Genomic DNA, 22,223 nt, shown 5'->3' with positions numbered 1-22,223 from the left:
AAAGCAGTGGGGACCACCCCTTGTCCTCCACCAGTCTCAGCACAGACCCACAAGTTCCAGCCTGAGGATGTGGAACCCCATCCCTTCCCTGCTAAGAACCCTGGTGGGACTCTCCAGCCAGCAGCGCCCACTCTCAGACTGGCATTCAAGATATGCCCGGGCCCCACCTGCCCCCTCAAACCTTTCTCCTGTCATTGCTCTGGGTATGTTACAAGGAATGTATGACCCGGAAGCCAATTTTCTGGGTCACACACTGACTTTGCTTGGGTTCTCTTGAGTTTTTTTTGAGACGGAGTCTCTATCTGTTGCCCAGGCTGGAGTGCAGTGCAATCACAGCTCACTGCAACCTCAGCCTCCTGGATTCAAGCAATTCTCCTGCCTCAGCTTCCTGAGTAGCTGGGATTACAGACGTGCACCACCACGCCAGGCTAATTTTTGTATTGTTTTTATAAAATTAAGATTTGTTGTCATTATTAAGAAAACAAGGGTTGGGCGCCGTGGCTCACGCCTATAATCCCAGCACTTTGGGAGGCCAAGGTGGACAGATCACAAGGTCAGGAGTTTGAGACCAGTCTAGCCAACACAGTAAAACCCCATCTCTACTAAAAATACAAAAATTAGCGAGTTGTGGTGGTGGGCGCCTGTAGTCCCAGCTACCTGGGAAGCTGAGGCAGGAGAAAAGCTGGAACCCAGGAGGCAGAAGTTGGTTGCAATGAGCCAAGATCATGCCACTGCACTCCAGCCTGGGTGACACAGCAACACTCTGTCTCCAAAAAAAAAAAAAAAGAAAGAAAAGAAAAGAGAAAGAAAAGAAAAGAAAACAAGAGCTATCCTCTAAAAATTCAGACCCTCAACTTCTCTTGATAACTAGAAAGACTGGGTGACCCAAGACCTGCTGCTGAGCAGTCACTGCCCCTCTGGAGGGAACACGTGCTTGCCAGGTCATAACAGTCTCTACCTGGCCCCTCGGCCTGACCTGCCAGACCATGCAGCAGCGGACACGGTGATCCCTGCTACAATAACGCAAGCAATGATGCAGACGACATTAGCAGCATTTAGCCAGCACCAGCCCTGTCCTAAGTACCTTACATGGGTTTACCTGTTGTACCTCTAACAGCCCAGAGAAGTGGATGCTATTATTGCAATTTTACAGAAGCAAAGAGACCCAGGGAGTCTACACTCAGGCAGGTGCCCCGGAGTCCATGCTCCCACCAACCCAGCCTTGCTGCTTTTCCCAGACCAGCCCTGACCTGCACAGGCAAGGGGACTGGAAGGGGATAGAGTGGCCCCATCTTGGCTCACTGCAACCTCAGCTTCTGGGGTGCATGTGATTCTCGTGTCTCAGCCTTCCAGGTAGCTGGGACTACAGGCGCACACCACCATGCCTGGCTAACTTTTTCTATTTTAGTAAAGACAGGGTTTCACCATGTTGCCCAGGGTGGTCTCCAACTCCTGAGCTCAGGTGATCTGCCCGCCTTGGCCTCCAAAGTGCTGGGATTACAGGCGTGAGCCACCTCCACCGGTCAATGAGCTGTCTTTATTTTTCCCACCTGCTTCCCCATCCACTCCTGGCCACACAAGGACGCCTCCCCGCAGGGTTTCCTAGCCCTCAAGACCCAGGCCGCTCACTGCAAGCTACAGAATAACCTGGAGCATCCATGCACTTCTACTCCCCTCAGGTTGGAACCCCTGACAGCAAAGACAGAATCTCTCAGGAGAGAGAGGTGCAGTCTCCTCTCCACACCCTGTGCTGGAAAACAGTGCCTGGGCTCCACTGCCACTAGGATGCGCATGCACAGAACAGAACAGGCGCACCCATGCCTCCCTCCTCCTACCCAAGGGCTTCCTGTAGAGAGCAGTGGCCTGTGCCTGTCCCCTCGGACCGGGTGTTCTCTGAGCTGGGTGGTCAGGTTTTCCTCCTCTGAGCACCTCTCCCCGAGATCGGAGCCCGTGGCCCCAGCCCCTCCCGCCTCCATGCCTAGCTGCACACACCTGCTTCTGCGACGGGGACCGTAACCACCACGCCTGGCGGGCGAGCGGGAGTAGCGGTGTCCATCTCGGGAGCCCCCACCTGAGTGCCGTCGGCCACGGCTGCGGGACCGGGAATAGCGGCGGGACCGGGAGCGGGAGCGGGACCAGGAGCGGGACCGGGAGCGGGCGTGGCGGCCTGAACGGTAGTAGCCCCCGCCACGGCGCGAGCGAGAGCTGGAACGAGAGCTGGAGCGGGAGCTGGAGGTCCTCGAGGCGGAAGAGGAGGAGGAGGAGGAGGAGCGGCGGCTGCAGGCAGAGCACGGAGGGCCGGTCAGCGCAGGCCTGAGCTGCGGCCCCCCTCTGCCCCGTGTCCCCCCCATGGTGGCCAGGGCATAGGGCGGGCGGCGTGAGCGTTACCGACCGGGCGTTGGCATTACGTCCCGGGGTAGGGCCGCCAGGCTGGGGGGGTGCGGGGGGCTTCCCTGTGGCGACCCCTGATGCAGCTGCGGCAGCAGCGGCTGCGGCTGCCTCCTCATCGCTGCCCCCAAAACTGGTGATGAACGTGATCTTCTCCTCACGGCCAGGGGTGGGGGAGCGGGAGCGGGAGCGGGACTCCGAGCTGGACTCCGAGGGCGACCTATGGGCAGGGAGGAGAAAGGCTCACTCGCCCAGGCTCCCTGAGCCCCTCGGTGAACAGCACGCACAGCAGAGCTACAGCAGCGCCAGCACGGGCCACAGCGACCCCGGAAGCCAGGCGGGTGGATTGAGCCTAAAGGGCAGTGGAGACCCAGCTCCGGACAAGGACTTGGCTTACGACCACACAGCCTTGGCTAAATAACCAGGAAGGACAATGACAGACAACTGTTCTTTATGTGGCTATGAAAAACGAACGAGCAGGTCGGGCGTGGCGACTCACACCTATAATCCCAGCTCTCTGTGAGGCCAAGGAATGCCAATAACTTGAGACTAGGAGTTCAAGACCAGCCTGGCCAAAACCCCCATCTCTACAAAAAAAAAAAAATTTAGCCAGGCATGGTGGCACATGCCTGTAATCCCAGCTACTCAGGAGGCTGAGGGCACGAGAATTGCTTGAACCCAGGAGACAGAAGTTGCAGTGAGCCCAGAGTGCACCACTGCACTCCAGCCTGGGCAACAGAGCAAGACTCCATCTAAAAAAAAGCAGATCTCTGTACTAAACAGAAAAGTTTTATTCAAAAGATATATGGATAGTCTGGGAAGAAAAAGCAAGTTCTGGCCGGGCGCGGTAGCTCAAGCCTGTAATCCCAGCACTTTGGGAGGCCGAGGCGGGTGGATCACGAGGTCAAGAGATCGAGACCATCCTGGTCAACATGGTGAAACCCCGTCTCTACACAAAAATACAAAACATTAGCTGGGCATGGTGGTGCGTGCCTGTAATCCCAGCTACTCAGGAGGCTGAGGCAGGAGAATTGCCTGAACCCAGGAGGTGGAGGTTGCGGTGAGCCAAGATCGCGCCATTGCACTCTAGCCTGGGTAACAAGAGCAAAACTCCGTCTCAAAAAAAAAAAAAAGAAAAAAAAAGAAAAAGCAAGTTCTAAAATACTAAGTATGGTACAATTCCATTTTAGTAAAATAAAAAGAAAGTGGCCAGGCCTGGTGGCTCACGCCTGTAATCCCAGCACTTTGGGAGGAGGCCCAGGTGGGAGGATTGCTTGAGTCCAAGAGTTCAAAACCAACCTGGTCAACATAGTGAGACCCTATCTTAATTTTTTCAAAGAAAAAAAAAGTTTTTAATAAATAAAATTTAAAAAATAGAAGGTACCTGATATCCCTGACACTCCCATGTATGGAGTACTAACCTACACCTTTTATTTCACCAAAAGCTATTCACGCCTTATCTCATCAAACCTCTGCCCACAGCCCCATCAGACAGATCCCATCCCCCCCCATTCTGAAGCGGGAACTGGGCTTCAGAGAGCTTCGGAGCTTGGATGAGGGGGACTGGGATCAAACCGAGCTTGGTCCCTCTCAAAATCCCTGCTCCAACCACTCGTTCACCCACCAGACAAGCACCTATGCTCAGCGGTGCTACTGAGTGTCCGTTATTTCCCACTGGTCACTTCCGGAAATTAGTATTAAAGTGATTTGATTTCTCAGTCACCCCATTTTGCCATGTTTGGACATTTTTACCACAAGACTGCATTGTATTTAAATCAGAAAAATAAAATAAGCTTCAACTATAAACAAAATTTTATTTAAAACTGGGAAAATAAGACAATGATCTGGAAAACACAAAAATGATTCAGACCCAGAACACATGCAGTCTGTGACCTTGGGGTGGCCTAGGTGGGTGAACCTCCCACCCTCCTCAGCGCCCCTGTCCCCCACCAGGGGGCTCCCTGGTTGCTACTCCCTGGTCCTCTGGAGGACTTACCGCTTATAGGGGTCATAGGTGGGGCTGTCTCGGCGGGCATAGCTACAGAGAGAAGAATGGGATGGGACAAGTTGGCGCTTAAGATCTCGGCAGGTATGAATTTGGGATAAGCCTCTCAACCTGAAGACCCAATGCTAGGTACCTGGCACAGTGAGGGGGGCTGCTGACCAGGTTGGGGGCCTTACCTTGAGTGCTCCACCCAACCCCACCTCAGATCTGTCCAAAGCATGAACTTATTAGGCCCCGCCCCACAATGTCCCAGACCCATCATGACTCTGAGGAACTTGGACTTCAGCAGCCCTGGTTCTGCTTGGCCTCCTGTCCCTAGAGTGAAAGCATCCCTCCTCCTGTTCCTCATCTCTGGCTCTCACTGGATCCAGACTTACTAATGATGATGAAGATGATGGTAAGACTAAAATAGGCTGGGTACGGTGGCTCACGCCTGTAATCCCAGTACTACAGGAGGCTGAGGTGGGAGGATCACTCGAGCCCAGGAGTTTGAGACCAGCCTGGGCAACATGGCAAGATCCCGTCTCCACAAAATACTTTTTATTTTAATTATCTGGGTGTGGTGATGCATGCCAGTAGTCTCAGCTACTCAGGAGACTGAGGTAGGAGGATCACCTGAGCCCAGCAGTTTGAGGTTGCAGTGAGTTGTGATTGCACCACTGCACTCCAGCCTGGGTGACAGAACAACAACAAAAAAAAGACTTATCAGCTGAGGAAACTGAGGCCCAGAGATGTGAAGTCACTTGTCCATCATCACACAGCTCATCAATGAAGAAACCAGGATCCAAACCCAGGCCCTACAGGTACCCAGTCTGGACTTTCCTGCCTACCCTACGTGTGCCTCTGTGCCAGCACTAATGGCAGCGACAATCAGTGGTACTCTTTAAGGGATCTTTCCCATGCCAACCCCTGAACCTACAAGTCATTTTAGCCTTACAAGAACTCTCAATCCCTGTCCTTTAAGAGATGTGGCAAAAAGAGGCATGGCTTTGCATGGGGACTTTCCTCAAGGACTCCCAACCCAGGCTGGGCTCTCTGCTCCAAGCCAGACTACCTCATCCAAACCTGACCCAAGACCTCCCCAAGGGGACTGCCCCAGCTCTCTCTCCTGGTAGGTGATAATGCCTCATTTTTCAAAGGAAGAAAGTGAAGCTCAGAGTGTTCGGGAAATCACTTGTCCAAACTCCAACACAGGAAGTGGCCACGCAGCAGAACTGGTTGAGAGTCCAGGGCAAGGCCTGTGCCCTCTGCACTGCCCTCAGCTCCTCTGCCACCCGGAGATCACCTCATGCTGCCTGTGCATGGGCTCCTGGGAGTCTGGCAAGGGCCCCCAGTCCAGCGGGGTGAGGGGAGGGCAAGGAAAGGAATCCACGTGACGCTCAAGGTTGTCCCTACCTCTAAACCTTCACGCAGGCCACGTATTGCCCCGCTGGGAAGACTCCTTCACTTCCCTCCAAAGAGTATTCTCAGGCCCTAAGCCACTGCACCCCGCCCCCAGATGCCAGCAGGGTGGGGGCTGAGAGAGAAGCCCTACCTGGGTGGGCTGATCTTGCGACCCCTCAGCCGCTTCTCCCGAAACTCTCTCCGCTGGCGTCGAGACCGGCGTCCCTAGAGAACGGCGGGTGCCAGGCTGGTGGGGAGTGCCCTCCCTGAGACACACCCCTGTCCCCTTCCACTCCAGCCCAGCCCTCACCGAGTACATGGCCTTCTCCTCCTCAAGGGCCTTGGCATGCTTGATGGCCTCTGCCTCCTCTTTGTCTTTCCGAAGCATCCTATGGAGGGGTGAGAATCACAATGGAGGAGGGGCAGGCCACAAGGTAAGGACACAAGCTGACTCATCAAAAAAAATGAGGGACCCAAGTCACCACACGCCAGCCTGAGGTGTCTTTCATTCAGCGCAACTCATCGAGCACCCTCTGGGTGCCAGGTGCTATTTTAGGTATCAAGAAATCAGAACTGAATCAGCTAAAACTAGGTTCTTGGTACATGAAAAAAAAAAATCAGAACTGAAAAAAAACAAATCCTCACCTGCAGGGGCTTACACTCTAGGGGGGAAGATCATGAGCAAGGGAATAAAATGCATGGTCTATGAGACAGTAAAGGCAGAGGAAGCTGCACTTTTCAAGAGGGAGCTCAGGGGAGCCACACAGAACAGGACATCTGGAGAGAAGCCTGGGAGAGCAAGCTGAAGACGCCCGAAGCACATAGCAGCCAGAGTGGCCCAGGGGCCGGCCCAGGCCTCTGCACCTGAGGAGCAAGGAGGCATGGAGGCTGGACAGGGGGTTGGGGCGGTCAAGAGGACCAGATGGGTAAGACCTTACAGCCGTGGTGAGGACACCAGATGCTCCTGAGGGAGGTGGGAGCTGTAAAGGGCTCTGGGCAGAGGGTGCCGTGCTCAGGCTTGGTTTCTGGTTCATTGCCCAGTGAGCTGGGACCATCCTGTGTGGTCTTGTGAGCTCAGAAAGGGGTGTGGCTCAGGGTAGAGGTACGACCAGCAACTGCTGGGATGAATGGCCAGAAAACAAAGACTCTCCACTAGAGGTCGCTGTCCCCCAGCCTAGGAATCCCCTGAGCGTCAAAGGGTCAGATTCACTCCAGGTCACACTAGGTAGGGCAGGCTGGGTGATTTTGAGTGCAGCCTGTTTCTGCAGATGAAGTGGTCCCACGACCACCATAGGCTCAGGGACCTGCACGTGTAAAGTCCTGGGCCCAGGGCTAGGCAGACAAGTGCTCACAACGAGTCTGGCTGTCAGTACTGAGGGTAACAGATGCCAGGGTGGGACCTACAAAGTGGGGAAGGGTGTCAGCAGGCAGGCCTCACCTGACGAAGTCGCCGTCGGCCATGCCATAAGTAGTGGCCTGTTTGTTGAGATCTGCCACCTGCTCCTGGTTCAGTTCATCCACGTCCACCTCCACGTCTGCACCAAGAGAAAGGCTGTCAGGAGCCACGGCCAGGTGAGAGGACAGGGATGAAGGGCCAGCGCCCCGGGAGGTCGAGGTGGATGGGGCGCCTGCCAGACTGTAGGAATCTTCAGGGAGGGATGGCATCGGTTCTGGCTCATCTTGGCATCCCCTAGGCTGGCACAGGGCTTGGCCAGAGGTGAGCACAATACACGGTGGATGGAGGCAGCTGGGGGACAGGGCTTGGAAGGGGCAGATGGACGGAGGGAGGGAAAGAGGGAAGGAGAGATGGATGGCTGGGTGGAGGGACAGATGGAGGACAGAAGGGATGGGTGAAATGGAGGGAGGGAGGGAGGGAGAGAGGGATGGGTGGACGAAAGGAGGGAGGAATGGATGAGTGAGACGTGTGTGGCAGGGCTGACGTGAGAGGGAGGGGTGAACACGGGCAGACAGATGGCAGCTGAAGATCACTCAGCAGGCAGGGGAGCAGGGCACATGGTTGGCCGGCGGAAGGAGGGCTGGGCGGAGGTCAATGTGCGGCTCTGCAGTGTGAATAAACAGCCGGCTGCTGCAGTGACAGCCAGGATGAGAAAAACCAAGAGACTGGGGGGGTGGTTTGATCAATGGGAATCCAGAGGGGAGGTGAGTGGCAGATAGGGGGAGGGATGGGCAAACAGATGCCCAAGGGATGAGGGATGACTCTGTAAGAGGGTGAACACTTGTTTTCCAGAGGAGGGAAGAAAGCAGGAAAGAGAGGCAGAGGCAGAGGCAGAGGCCGGCCCAGGTGGAGGAGAACGGAGCCCACACCTAGGAGGGGAAAAGATCACAGAAACAGTGCCCTAGAAATAAGATGAGTGAGACAGAGGAAGGCGGGAACAGAGGAGGTCGGGAGTGAAGTGAGACAGAGGTGGCAGGAGACTGGGTGCCCTGGGGCGGGAGAGGGAGAGAGACATGGCTCCTAAGTGCGGGGTGCCCCACAAAGGGTGACAGACGAGACACAAAAACGATGCCCAGGGACTGCAGGTGGGGAGGGCAGAGAGGGGACCCCACCGATGTCGGGGATGACCTCATCTTCGTCCGAGTTGCTCTCCTCCTCGGCCGGTGACTCCTCCTCCTCTGGCTTTTCTGCCGCCTTCTCTACTTCGGCCACCGTGCTGTCCTCGTAGGTGTAACCGATGGAAGCCTTCTTCTCTGCCAGCCTGGGATGGGAGAGCTGCTGAGCCAGGGCCCTGTCCAGAGGAGACGAGGGCCCCAGTCCGGCCTCTCAAGTGCCACGGCCCTCTCCTCAGGCTCTCCCTCAGCCTAGGACCCTCTGCTCCTGCCCATACCCAGCTCCTCCCTCTTCCTCCACATCTGAGCTCCAGGGCCCCACCTGCCAAGAAGTCCTAGACTCATACCCTAGGGTGGGGGGGCACCATCCTGAGCTCCCCAGCCCTGCCTTCGTTGGGTCATCTCTGTTGGGGACCATCTGTCTCCCACCTATACCATGAGCCCCACGAGGGCACAGCCCAGAGTCCTCCTGAGAGGACAGGTGCCCCAGCTTTGCTCTGAATAGAGCAGGGCCCAAGGGGCCTGAGCAGGATCCTGAAGCTGGGGCCGAGGACAAGGGTCAAAGTCTCCAAGAAGCTCCCAGTCCAGTCCCGCGGGACCCCTCCCAGTGGAGGAAGGCGGCCAGCAGTCAGGGGGAGCAGGAGGGAAGGCATCACTGAGGGGGCCGCCCAGCCCCGAGCAGGGCTGCAGGCTACTGTGCACCGGTGCAACAGCAGCTGGCCTGGAGGAGGAGCGCTAAGCCCTGCAGAGGAACAGCGTGTGTGAGGGCAGGGGACCTGCGCTCATCAGACTGAGGTGGAGAGAGAGACGACAGACTCAGAGGCAGCTGCTCCAGGATAAGGCCTGGTCTCCCCAGACACTCCTTGAGGGACACAGCTTTGAGAAGCCTCTCTCCAGAGTGACATCAGCTAGGGCTGTCTGCAAGCTCACTACACCGCTGGGACAGGTACTTCACAAGCTGCGCCTCCTGCACTCCTCCCAACTCCAGGCAGTGGGGACTCCGGCCAACCCCACTTTACAGGGCAGCACGGCAAGGCTGAGAGGATTCCACTCAAAGCCTCACAGGCAGGATTCACACGCAGGACTGTCTCACCACAGGGCCTGCACCTCCCCCACTCCCCAAGCTGAGAATGCAAGGCAGCGCTCTCAGGAAGCCCGGGCCGCCTGGTAGGGCTTCCTCCTCTACACAGTTATTAATTGAGCACTGACTGTGTGCTGAGCACCATCCTCGGTTCTGTGGAGGCCCTGGTGGACAGGATGCAAGAGGCCAGGCCTGGCTGGGGCTCGCAGCCTCCTGCCTCCCCAACGCCCTGCACCCCAGACCCTGACTTACTTCTTCTTCTCATCTTCACTGGGTCTCTGGAGGCCTCCGTACAACTCATCAATGTAGATCTGGTACAGGCACTGCTCCTCTGAGACTGCAGCAAACAAGAGGCCCTGGGTCAGAGTGGGTGGGGGACCCTAGGAATTCAGCGGGGAAACACAAGGGTGCGGTGGGGCAGGAAGATGGGTGCAACCCCCATGCCGCTGGGGGCAGTCACCACTTCCAGATAATCAAACTGTGCCTGGTAGGACGCAGGCAACTACAGCAGAGCCCTGGACACACCACTCACTGGACACACGACCTTGGTCAAGTGACTGAATACATCTGTGCCTCGGTTTCCTTTGAGCCCTGGACACACCACTCACTGGACACACGACCTTGGTCAAGTGACTGAACACATCTGTGCCTCGGTTTCCTTTGAGCCCTGGACACACCACTCACTGGATACACGACCTTGAACAAGTGACTGAACACATCTGTGCCTTGGTTTCCTTTGAGCCCTGGACACACCACTCACTGGATACACGACCTTGGTCAAGTGACTGAACACATCTGTGCCTCGGTTTCCTTTTTCACAAAATGGAACCACAGGCAGAGTGAGTGCCTTCTATGTGGGCACTCTACCATCATTCTCACTGTTTCTGGAGGCCTCAGGTTGGACCCTTCAGAACCATAACCCAGTGCCACATGCCATTCTGACTGCACAGTTCATTCCCTTGCGTGCCCCTCTGTGGCTCGGTTTAAGCTGGGTGTGGGCTGGGATGACCTGGGCTCTCCTGCACCCCGCAACACCCAGCTTGGGGGGCTCAACACTGTACCAGAGCCTCCCTGATCTTCCCTGCATTGAGACACATGTCTCTGACTCGCTGTGGGACTCTGGGTGAGTCCCCTTCCTCCCTTTCTTCCTTTTTTTCCTCCTTCCCTCCCTCCCTTCCTGGGCCTCAGCTTTTCTATCTGGAACCAGAGGTGGGCGGGCTGGCAGGCCAGAAACGGATGCAGAATGGCCCTTCCTTGCTCTGGCAGATACCTCAATTTCTACTCATCATCTCCAAAGCCCAGGGGAGGCACTGCTGACCCTGTCTCACACAAGCTCTCTCGCTCTCGCTCTCCCTGCTCTAGCTGCATGGACCTTCTCTCTACCCCTCCAGTGTGCCCACAGTCCTGCCCCACACAGGGCTCTGCAGAGGCTACTCCTGGCCTGGAATCCTGTGGCCTATCCGCGCCTCCCAGGGAGCTACTATTCAGCCTCAGACCAGGACTTTTGTCCTGTTTCTCAGGGAATGGCACGCTGTCTGTCATATCACCTTGGTTTGCAGTCGTCGGCACTGAGAGTGAGTATGGAGTTGCTGCCCTCTCCCCTACCATGCCACTGACCCCAGAGTAGCACCACAGGTGCTCACCACAGGTGCTCAATTACTGTGTGTGGAAGTGAATGAGTGAGTGAATGAATGAATGAACGCAGACTGAGATGAAACTAAGGGGAACCCTGGCTCTACCATCAAGAATCCACATGGCCTGGAATGATGGCAAAAATGGTATCAATAACAAATTTCCCTGATTCTAAGGCCTCGGTGATGGTTAGAATTTTAGCAACCTCTGATTTTAGAAAACAAAACAGCATCTATCTTAGAAATAAACACATACTGGACTAGCAAACCCATATGGAGGGTCAGCTGTGCCAGGCTAAGTGCTGTAATTGTATACACATCACCTCACTCAACTCTCACAACCATCCCTGCGACAAAATCATCACCACCCTTCTCAAGGAGGAAACAGACCACCAGGTGGTAAGGGACAAACCAAGCAGAGAACTCCATCCTTCCCTTAACTCCACAGGGAACCCCAAGGAAGGAATCTCAAGTCCTTCTTGGTAGGTGAGTTAGGAGTTTTCCATCAGGAGAGAGCTGCAGTTAAATGCACGTGGAAAATCCCAGCTCCTTGGAGAGGGTGTTCCCCCTCCATGTCCTTGTCTGTAAAATGGTGTGACAGCTGGGCACAGTGGCTCATGCCTGTAATCCTAGCACTCTGGGAGGCCGAGGCAGGCAGATCATGAGGTCAGGAGTTCAAGACCAGCCTGGCCAAGATGATGAAACCCCATCTCTACTAAAACTACCAAAATTAGCCAGGCGAAGTGGCAGGTGCCTGTAATCCCAGCTACTTGGGAGGCTGAGGCAGGAGACTTGCTTGAACACGGGAGGCAGAGGTTGCAGTGAGCCGAGACTGCTCCACTGCACACCAGCCTGGGTGACAGAGTGAGACTCCGTCTCAAAAAACAAAAACAAAAACAAAAACAAAAACAGGGTATCACCCCTACTTTGATAGGTGGTTGTACAGATGTAATGAGATAATAGAGACAAAAAAGCCCAGGTCTGTCTGGGTCCAAACCTCCCTGGGCAGGACCAGAGCAGAGAGAAGTTTCCCTGAGCACCTGTTTTCTCATTTGGAAACTGACAATGGTGATAAAGCTGGGAGAAAATTCCTGGACATACACGAACACTTGGTAAATTGTCAAATGCTGTCAAATATTCATTTAAATCAAGGAGAAATTTCCTCTTCAGAGCTGACAATTTGATCTGTGCAGGCAGAGGAAAACACACAGAGGTAAAAAAATGTGTTCTTAGGCTGGGCAGGGTGCTTCAGCCTATAATCCCAGCACGTTGGGAGGCCAGGCAGGCGGATCACGAGGTCAGGAGACCGAGACCATCCTGGCTAACACGGTGAAACTCCATTTGTACTAAAAATACAAAAAAAAAATAAGCCAGATGTGGTGGCATGTGCCTGTAGTCCCAGCTACTCAGAAGGCTGAAGCAGGAAAATTGCTTAAACCTGGGAGTCAGAGATTGCAATGAGCTGAGATCGCGCCACTGTACTCCAGCCTGGGCAACAGAGCAAGACTCCGTCTCAAAAAAAAAAAAATTGTGTTCTTGGCTGGGCATGGTGGTTCATGTCTATAATCCCAGCACTTTTGGAGGACAAGGTGGAGTACCACGTGAGCCCAGGAGTTCCAGACCAACCTGGACAATACAGTGAGACCCCATCTTTATAAATGTTTTAAAAAATGTATTCTTGGGCCAGACACGGTAGCTCACGGCTGCAAACCCAGCACTCTGGGAGGCTGACGTGAGTGGGTCACCTGAGGTCGGGAGTTCAAGACCAGCCTGACCAACATAGAGAAACCCCATCTTCACTAAAAAAATACAAAATTAGCTAGGCGTGCTGGCGGACACCTGTAATCTCAGTTACTTGGGAGGCTGAAGCAAGAGAATTGCTTGAACCTGGGAGGCTGAGGTTACGGGGAGCCGAGATCACACCATTGCACTCCAGCCTGGGCAACAAAAGTGAACTCTGTCTCTCAAAAAGAAAAAAAAAAGTATTCTTGCTATTTTTTCTATTTTTTAAAGGAAAAAAGACCACAGGGTCAGAAGGCATAGTACATGGAAGTGACCCTGCCAGGAATAACCGATTGGGCAGATGTCCCCTATACCAAATCCAGAGATGGAGGCCCCGAGGGTAAAGAGACGCAGGCAAAGTGAGTCTATCACAGAGCTGGAGCAGGAACCCAAGGCCCTCTAGCAGAAAGTATATGGATAAAACTTTTCTTCCCAAATTTATCTAGGTCTTCCAGGCTCCAGGGCCCCCAAGCCCCACATCCCATGTCCCCCTGCAGATCACTCACTGCCGGCAAAGTCGTTCTGCACCAGACCTCGGTAGCGCTCGTAGTTACACTTCCGTTCGTCCGACTCCTGTTCTGGGGAGCTTTGGGGGAGGGCAAGACCTTGAAATCAGGGGGAATAGGTAGATCCCACCCCAAATCAGCAGGAAGGGAAATGAGGTGTCCTGCTCAGGCTGAGGGCGGTACCAAATAGGAAGGGCTCCTAGGAAGGTGACAGGCAGGCTGGGAAAAGAACAGGGGCTTTTGGGTATGACGTGGTGCCGTGCCTGGCAACCCCCTGGGAGGTGGCTTACATGGTGGTGAGCAGCGGGGGGTTGTAGTCGGGGATGTGATCCAGGTGGGCACGGACATCGAAGCGATCGATCATGTTGTTGGTGTCCCCCTGCCAGGGCATCCTGAAGTGGGAGGGGAGCAGGAAAGCAAGAACCTCAGGGTCCACACTGCCCAGGACCCAGTGCTTGCTCCCTGCCAGCTGAGGCTTGGAAGCCTGGCCCTCAGCCCACTCTGGTCCCCCTGCCACGGCCCTCGCCTCACCCCCCCCGCTCTCGGTCCCTCTGTTGCAAGTTTCCCTGACTCCACATTCAGGCTCCTGGGACCTGAAATAGGCCAGTCATCTGACTGCCCCTGGGGACACCAGGGCCCCATTTCTCAGAACCAAGCAATAGTGGGGCACTTGAACCAGGTCCTAGTGGGTATGTGAGGGCCCTAGGCACCCTGAGACAGCCCCCACTGGCAACCTACTCTCTGCTTCCTCTGGGCCTCTAGCCCTGGCTCCACCCATTTCTAAGTCCTCCATCCACGACTGCTACTCTGGGGCCTCCATTGTTCTTACACCCTGTGACTATCACCTTCACATGCAGGTCACGCCTTCCCTGCCTGAGTCCCCAAACATCTGTCCATACTTCAGACTCTGCTCCAGATTCTTCACCACCCCGGGTCCCTTCTGACTCCCAAACTTCAGTCACAGACCCTCCCCTGCTTCCTGTATCAGTCTTACATGTTAACGGGGCTCTCAGCGGCCAGGGCGACTGCAGAATCCAGGTGTACCTTGCAAGCTCGGCCATGTACCTGCAGGAACTGTGCTGGGTCCTTCTTCTGCAGCAGCAAACAGGACTGAGGTCACCATCCAAAACCCACCCCCTCACACACAACTGAGCTTAGCAGCAAGCTCACTTCTGAGGTCAAGTGGGCTATACCTCAGAGGTGAACCAACCTGCTAACCTTTAGAAATAAGGGAATTAACCAGGCGCAGTGGCTCACACCTGTAATCCCAGCACTTTGGGAGGCCAAGGCAGGCGGATCACCTGAGGTCAGGAGTTCGACACCAGCCTGGCCAACATGGCAAAACCCAGGCTCTGCTAAAAATACAAAAAATTAGCTGGGTTCTGTCACCCAGGCTGGGGTGCAGTGGCATAATCTCAGATCATTGTAACCTCCGCCTCTCAGGTTCAAGCAATTCTCCTGCCTCAGCCTCCCAAGTAGCTAGGACAGCCTGGGTGTCACCATGTTGGCCAGGCTGGTCTCGAACTCCTGACTTCAAGAGATCCATTTGCCTTAGCATCCCAAAGTGCTGGGATTATAGACATGAGCCACTGTGCCCGGTCAGGGCTTCTTTTTGGGGTAATGAAAATGTTCTAACATTTGCTTGTGGTGATATCTGTACAATCTATCTTGAAAAGCACTGAATTACACCCTTCAATGAGTGAACTGTGTGAACTGTATCTCAATGATGCTGTTTTTTAAAACAACCAAAAAGGAAAAAAAAAATCCAAAAAAAAAGGGCACTAAGTCCCTACCACTTTTACGCATGAGCCAAAAAAAAAAAGCTACTGAGACAGGGAAGACTGTCCCAAGTTGATAGCCCTCAGGTCTACGCCTGCATGCAGGGGTCATAAGTCCAAGTCATCATAACAACGCCATGATAAGAAGAAAATCTGGCAGCTACAGCTCCCAGCGCTGAGCTTCCAGAGAGCCGGGCCCTGGCTGACCTCTCGCTGGGTGCTCCCAGAGGAGCCTACAAGAGCTGTAGGAGCGGCTGCTGTCCTGTCCATGAAATCTTGACTTGAGCTCCCAGAGACACATACCCAGAGTCCAGTCACTTCTCATCCCCACCCCCACCCTGGTCCAGCCAGCATCCCCTCTCACCTGGACCACTGGGCAGCCTTGTCCCTCAGCTCTGTCTCCAGGGAATGTACTGAAACTTGTCGGGCTGTCCCCCGCCCCCCTCAGCCCTCACAGGCACTGGCCTATCCCTCTCTGACTTCTCCCCTCCCCTGTTCCAGGCACACTGGCCTTCACACCATTCCTTGGGCATTCCAGACATGCCCCACGCTTCTGCTCAGGACCTCTGCGCTTGCTGCTCCCCTGTTCCTTTCAGATCTCCTCCTAAAAGCCGTCCTCGGTGACCCTATAATCAATCGAATAAATAGCTCCCCACTTATCAATCCCAGCTCCTATACTCTGTGGCTTTATTGAGATGTAATTCACATACCACACAATTTACCCACTTAACTCCACTTGTTTTCCTCTGATCTTCTTCTACCACCTGTCTCTCACGCTAGAACGTAACTCCCATGAGGCAGGGCTCTGTTTTGTTGTCCACTGTATTCCTAGGGCCTAGAATTGGACCTGGCCCATGGCAGGAGCTCGGCAACACCCAGTGAAGGAAAGAGAGAAATAATCCTTACTAACAGATGAGGACTCTGAGCCCCTTCAGGAAAAAACATCAGCTCTAAGTTTCCAAGCTCTTGTACCCCTCACTCTGTCTCCATCTCCCACCCTAGCCCTCAGCCAGCAGATGAGCAGATGCAGCCTGGGCTGTAAGGAACTGATTCACTCACCAGGGACCACAGCTAATACCCTGCTAGTTTCAACCCTGCACTCACTACACGCCAGGTGCCAGGCTGCTGGCACCCTCATTTCACACCTCGAGAAACCGAGTCTGGGAACGCTCAGACCACAGGCCCAGCGAGGTGGAGCTACTGGAGTCCAGCTCCTTACCCTGCACCTCGCCTGCCTCCTTAGCTGATTCCTCAACTGGAGCCACACAGCGCACTCAGCTCCCTCTGCCCTGGGACAGGCCAGCCAAGTCCAAGGCCAAGATCCCATCACACGTCTGAGGCTGCTCCAGGCCAAATGCCTAGTTCCCACAGCCAGGACTCACGGGACACTGTAGGACAGAATTTGGCAGGTACGGGGAAGCTACTGGCAGGGTCAGCTTTACAGAAAGGAAAAAGCACTGAGCTGGGAGTAAACACCTAGAGTCCAGGGCCTGGCTCTGCTGGGAGTATCTGGAAAAGTCAGTGAACCCTGCTAAAGACCAGCCACTGTTTTATGCACACTCACTTGAACTTCCCAACCATGTGAGAAACGTACTATTCTTTTTTTGAGACAGTCTTGCTCTGTCACCCAGGCTGGAGTGCAATGATGTGATCTCAGCTCACTGCAACCTCTCTGCCTTGCAAGTTAAAGTGATTCTCCTGCCTCTGCCTCTGGAGTAGCTGGGATTACTGGCATGAGCCACCATGCCTGGCTAATTTTTGTATTTTTAGTAGAGACAGGGTTTTTACCATGTTGGGCAGGCTGGTCTCAAACTCCTGACCTTGTGATCTGCCTGGCTCGGCCCCCCAAAGTGCTGGGATTAAAGGTATGAGCCACTGTATTTGGCCAAAAAGTACTATTCTTATGCCCATGTTACAGATGAGCAAACTGAGGCTCAGAGCCATGGGGCCCACCTGCCTAACACTAGGAATAAGCAGAAGTAGGATGTGGACCCAGACGGGCCTGACTACAAAATCTGTTTCTTTTTAATTTTCATTTATTTATTCTTAATTTAAGAGTAATTTCTTTGTTTGTTTGTTTTGAGACAGAGTTTTGCTCCTGTTGCCCAGGCTGGAGAGCAGTGGCATGACCTCGGCTCACTGCAACCTCCGCTCCTGGGGAGTTTCAGCCTCCCGAGTAGATGGGATTACAGGCGTGTGCCACCACGCCTGGCTAATTTTTTGTATTTTTAGTAGAGACAGGATTTCCCCATGTTGGCCAGGCTGGTCACAACTCCTGACCTCAGGTGATCTGCCTGCCTCAGCCTCCCAAAGTGCTGGGATTATAGGTGTGAGCCACCACACCTGGCCAAGAGTAATATTTTTTAATTGTAGTAAAAAACATATACCATAAAATTGACCATCTTAACATTTTTAAATAGACAGTACCACAGTAGTAGCTATATGCACCCTAAGGTGCAATAGAGCTCTACAACTTTTTCAATCTTGCAAAACTGAAACCAAACTGAACTCCCCTTTTCCTCCTCCCCCCATCCCTGTCAACCACCACTGTATTTTCTGAGGGTTTGACTTTTCTTTCAGTTTTTTTTTTGTTTACCAAAAATATGGAAGGCTTCAAGAATTTTCGTGTCATCCTTGTGCAGGGGCCGCACTCATCTATGTGTCGTTCCCATTTTAGTGTATGTGCTGCCCAAGTAAGCACCTTTTTTTCTTTTTTCTTTTCTTTTCTCTCTTTCTCTTTCCCTCCCTCCCTCCTTTCCTTCCTTTCTTTGAGGTGGAGTCTCACTCTGTCACTCAGGCTGGAGTGAAGCAGTGTGATCATAACTCACTGCAGCCTGGAACTCCTGGGCTCAGGCAAGGTTTAACTAATTTATGTACTTGTAAGTGGAATCATACAATACTGTCTTTTTGTGGCTGGCTCATTTCACTTAGCCTAACACCCTGGATGTTATGGGTTCATCAATATTGTAGCATAGGACAGACTCCCCACCGGCCCAGACAGAGTCTCGCCCTGTCGCCCAGGCTGGAGTGCAATAGTGCGATCTTGGCTCACTGCAACCTCTGCCTCCTGGGTTCAAGCGATTCTCCTGCCTCAGCCTCCTGAATAGCTGGGATTACAGACACTCGCCACCACACCCAGCTAATTTTGTATTCTTAGTAGAGATAGGGTTTCTTCATGTTGGTCAGGCTGTCTTCCAACCTCAGGTGATCCACCTGCCTCAGCCTCCAAAAGTGTTGGGATTATAGGCGTGAACCACTGCACCCTGCCCAAAACCGATTCTTAACCACTGGATTATCCTGTCTCTAGGGTCAGATGGGGTCAGAGGAGTTCATGAAGTTGCTCATTCATTCATTCATTCATTCAACTGTTAAGCAGGCCCTGTGCTAGGGCATACCAATAACTGAGACAGCCCTGGCCCTGCCCTCATGGTGTCACAGTCCGGTGTGGGAGACAGACCTGTTTACTTCTCACTTCCATATGAACATAGGATTCTGATGCTGCTTCTTTATCCAAACCACGGTTTAAAAATGAACGTTGACAAGGACAGAAGCAATGACAGACCCGGAGTCCACTTGGGACTGAAGACAGGAAGAGAAAGCAAGCACCAAGGACAAATCAGAAAGAGAGAAACCAACTGCGTCTGGACTTGCTCATTCAGCCTGCCACAATCTACTGCGGCCTCAGTGACACTCGCCCCACAGCCTCTGATCTCAGCCCAAGACTGCGATGAGAGCCTTCTCCTCAAAGCAGCCATCAGCCATGGCCCAGCCATCGTCCACAGCCTGGCAGCCCAGATCGGAATGCAGGTCCCGTTCACATACAGGGACAATGGCCGCTTGTACAGGCCTGCACCACAAAGCACCCGCAGACACTTGTTCTTTGAGCGCTTCCCCGTCATCCAGTGAGAGGGGCTGACTGTCACCACAGTCCTGAGGGGAAATACAATGCAGCAAGCTCCCCTGCTAACAAGGAGGGGGCCTGGAGTCCCAGCTCCCGCCTTTCCTCTGCACCATCCCTCCACCTGGATCCAAACTCCAGCTCTACCAGGAACAATAACGTCAGTAACAAGAGCTAATATTTACTGAGCAATAGCGACACTGGCCAGGCCTTCCTCAGCGGTCCGTGTGTCCAACACTCCTATAACACTGAGGGGCGTGCTCTAGTCTCCGCCATTTGTGGCAAACCATTAACTGGCAACCCACATCTATTCCCTTTCCTACAACAGTCATAGAACTCCAAATATACCTGCTCAGAGCAATCCAAAATAAAGTGTACAACTCTTAGCCTTTCTCGCAGCTGTTCACGAGACTACTTCCTGGTCAGTAGGGGAGGAGTGGGAATGTCATGGGAAAACATCCGGAAATTTTTTTTTAAAGACAGGTTCTCGCTCTCTCTCGCTCAGGAGTGCAGTGGTGCGATCACAGCTCACTGCAGCATCCACCTCCTGAGCTCAAGTAATCCTCCCACCTCAGGAGGAGCTGGGACCACAGACGCACACCACCATGGCCGCCTATTTTTGTATATTTTGGCATAGGCGGGGTTTCACTATGTTGTCCAGACTGGTCAACAATCTCCTAGGCTCAAGCAATCCTCCTGCTTTGGCCTCCCAAAGTGCTGGGATAACAGGTGTGAGCCACCGCACCCGGCCTAGAAACTTTCTCAACGAATGGCAGGAGCCCTTTGCCCCCTTTCCCTCCCTTCGTCCTCCCTGCCGGGTGGAATGAAGAGATAATGGCTAGAGCTTCTTAGACCTTGACACAACACTGGGAAGGGAAGCTGTGCATAGGAGAACCACAAAAAGCAGCAGCTTAGGTCCCCGAGCTGAGCTGGCTACCTCACGGCTTTTCTGTGACGAAGAAATAAGCTTCTATCTTGTCGAAGCCACTGATGGATGCTTTAGGTGTGTTACAGCCAAAGCTGATTGTTGATGTGACATCATTTCACATGTGGAAGAGGAGACGGGCTCACGGAGACAGTTACTTGCTCATGTCACATTGTAGGTAAGCAGGTTCACTAGAATTTTAACCCAGAGCCCCATGACTCCAAATTCTAAGGACTAAGTAGGATGGATCTCATCTCCTGGCTGTGTTGCCTTAGGCAAGTTGCTTCACCTTTCTTGTTTTTTGAGACAAGGTCTCACTCTGTCACTCAGGTTCCAGTGCAGTGGTGCAATCACAGCTCACTGTAGCCCCACCCTCCCAAGCTCAAGAGATCCTCCTGTCTCATCCTGCCTCAGCCTCCTGAATAGCGGTGACCACAGGTGCATGCCACCACACCTGGGTGATTTTTAACTGTTTTTTGCAGAGATGGGGTCTTGCTATATGCCTCACCTTTTTGACCCTCATTTCTGCAGGATAAAGTGCAGGTGAAAAGCTTGGAGAGGTTAAGGGTCAGAGACTGGGTTACAGTGCTGGCTCTGCCTGAGTGCTATGTGACTGTACTCATGCGGGATGAGTGTACTCATCTACCCGAGGCGGGTGGATCACAAGGTGAGAAGATCGAGGCCATCCTGGCTAACATGGTGAAACCCCATCTTTACTAAAAATACAAAAAATTAGCCAGGCTTGTTGGCATGCACCTGTAGTCCCAGCTACTCAGGAGGCTGAGGCAGGGGAATCACTTGAACCCAGGAGGCGGAGCTTGCAGCGGGCCAAGATCACACCACTGTACTCCAGCCTGGGAGACAGAGTGAGATTCCATCTCGGAAAAAAAAAGAACCACCTCCCAGTCTGGGGTGTGGTTTTGATGAAGCAGAGACGCAGACAAGTAGCTAGTGTACTGGTTACCAGAGGACTGCTCAACACATTAGCTGTTATTGAGGCATCATCTTCAACGCAGGCATGATCAATACCCACCTTGCAGGCCTGTGAAAGGGACTACTATGCCAAACTGGTGGGCAGTGTGTCTGGTACACCATGGGCCCTTAATAAATGGCAGCTATTCATTCCTGAGTGCTGTGCTCCTGGGCCACTGCTGGGGCCTCAACTATGACCAAGAGACCCAGGCCTTATCCTCATGGGTACATTGTTCTGATGCTATCAGACATGAGTTCTCCCTTTAGTCCCGTGGTTCCTTTCTGGGTGGCAGAGGCAAGAGAGAGCTCTTAGAGCTTCCTCCTCTCTGCTGAGTGGCGGCGAGAGCCATCTCTGTCTCATGGGTGACTGCAAGGATTCAAAAAAAATCCTGCATCTAAAGCCCTCTCACGTGGCCTGGGGATGCCTGCTAAGGATCAAGCAAATGTTTAACTACTATTGTTAATATTGTTTCATTCATCTGCCCTTTCAAGCCATATTTGATGGGCTCAACCCTGGAATACAAATATGACCCAAATACATCTAGTCGCCAGTCTCACATATATATATATATATAATAAACATGTATGTTATCTGTTCATACAAATATGCATACACCCAGCTCTGTATATATGTCTACATATATATATTACACATATACACACACACAGACATACATACACACACATTAAGTATCCCTTATCCAAAATGCTTGGGATCAGAAGTGTTTTGGATTTTTTCAGATTTTGGAATATTTGCCTATTCGTAATGAGGTATCTTAGGGATGGTACCCAACTCCAAAGACCAAATTCTTTATAAGCACAGCCTGAAGGTAATTGTATACAATATTTTTAAAAATTTTGTGCATGAAACAAAGTTTGTGTCAAGTACTTATGTGTGGAATTTTCCACTTGTGGAGGGGAATCATGTCAGTATGCAGAAAGTTTCAGATTTTGGGGCTAGCCAGGCACGGTGGCTCACATCTAATCCCAGCACTTTGAGAGGCTAAGGAAAGCGAATTACCTGAAGTCAGGAGTTAGCCTGACCAATATGAAAGAACCCCATCTCTATCAAAAATACAAACTTTAGTCAGGTACAGTGGCACACGTCTGCAATCCCAGCTACTCAGGAGGCTGAGTGAGGCAGAAGAACTGCTTGAACCCAGGAGGTGGAGGTTGCAGTGAGCTGAGATGGGCGACTGAGGGAGATTGTCTCAAAAGAGAAAAGATTTTGGAGCATTTGGGATTTTTTAATTAGGGATGTTCAACCTGTGCATGTATGTACATCTTCTTCTTCTTTTTTTTTTTT

At 52.9% G+C, this 22,223-nt stretch overlaps 1 protein-coding gene and 1 non-coding gene across 5 annotated transcripts in view; both read right to left on the bottom strand.

Moving 5' to 3' along the window:
• The window catches only part of LOC108285330 (CLK4 associating serine/arginine rich protein), a 29,965-nt gene that overhangs the window by 3,963 nt on the left and 3,779 nt on the right, over nucleotides 1-22,223 (bottom strand). For 2 of the 4 annotated variants that reach the window (XR_001817552.2, XM_017502437.2), the window contains exons 3-13: nucleotides 14,339-14,436; nucleotides 13,635-13,736; nucleotides 13,345-13,424; nucleotides 9,678-9,762; nucleotides 8,345-8,523; nucleotides 7,215-7,311; nucleotides 6,087-6,165; nucleotides 5,928-6,001; nucleotides 4,385-4,426; nucleotides 2,393-2,608; nucleotides 1,993-2,277 (exon numbers count right to left, since the gene is read on the bottom strand). Coding sequence is in view for 2 of the 4 variants with exons in the window: in XM_017502437.2 (XP_017357926.1) it covers nucleotides 1,993-2,277; nucleotides 2,393-2,608; nucleotides 4,385-4,426; nucleotides 5,928-6,001; nucleotides 6,087-6,165; nucleotides 7,215-7,311; nucleotides 8,345-8,523; nucleotides 9,678-9,762; nucleotides 13,345-13,424; nucleotides 13,635-13,736; nucleotides 14,339-14,436 (1,337 nt within the window). In the remaining 2 variants the exon portion in view is untranslated. The remainder of the gene's footprint in view (nucleotides 1-1,992; nucleotides 2,278-2,392; nucleotides 2,609-4,384; nucleotides 4,427-5,927; nucleotides 6,002-6,086; nucleotides 6,166-7,214; nucleotides 7,312-8,344; nucleotides 8,524-9,677; nucleotides 9,763-13,344; nucleotides 13,425-13,634; nucleotides 13,737-14,338; nucleotides 14,437-22,223) is intronic. The other 2 variants (XR_001817553.2, XM_017502438.2) reach the window with 1 other exon arrangement.
• LOC119467498 lies at nucleotides 17,720-17,823 on the bottom strand. Its single transcript, XR_005196038.1, has one exon. It is a non-coding gene; the product is annotated as a U6 spliceosomal RNA (small nuclear RNA).

The sequence above is a fragment of the Cebus imitator genome, unplaced genomic scaffold (assembly GCF_001604975.1).
Source record: "Cebus imitator isolate Cc_AM_T3 unplaced genomic scaffold, Cebus_imitator-1.0 Scaffold296, whole genome shotgun sequence".
Lineage (NCBI taxonomy): Eukaryota > Metazoa > Chordata > Mammalia > Primates > Cebidae > Cebus > Cebus imitator.
Note: the sequence above shows the minus strand (reverse complement) of the source record. Positions and strands in the feature narration are given on the sequence as shown.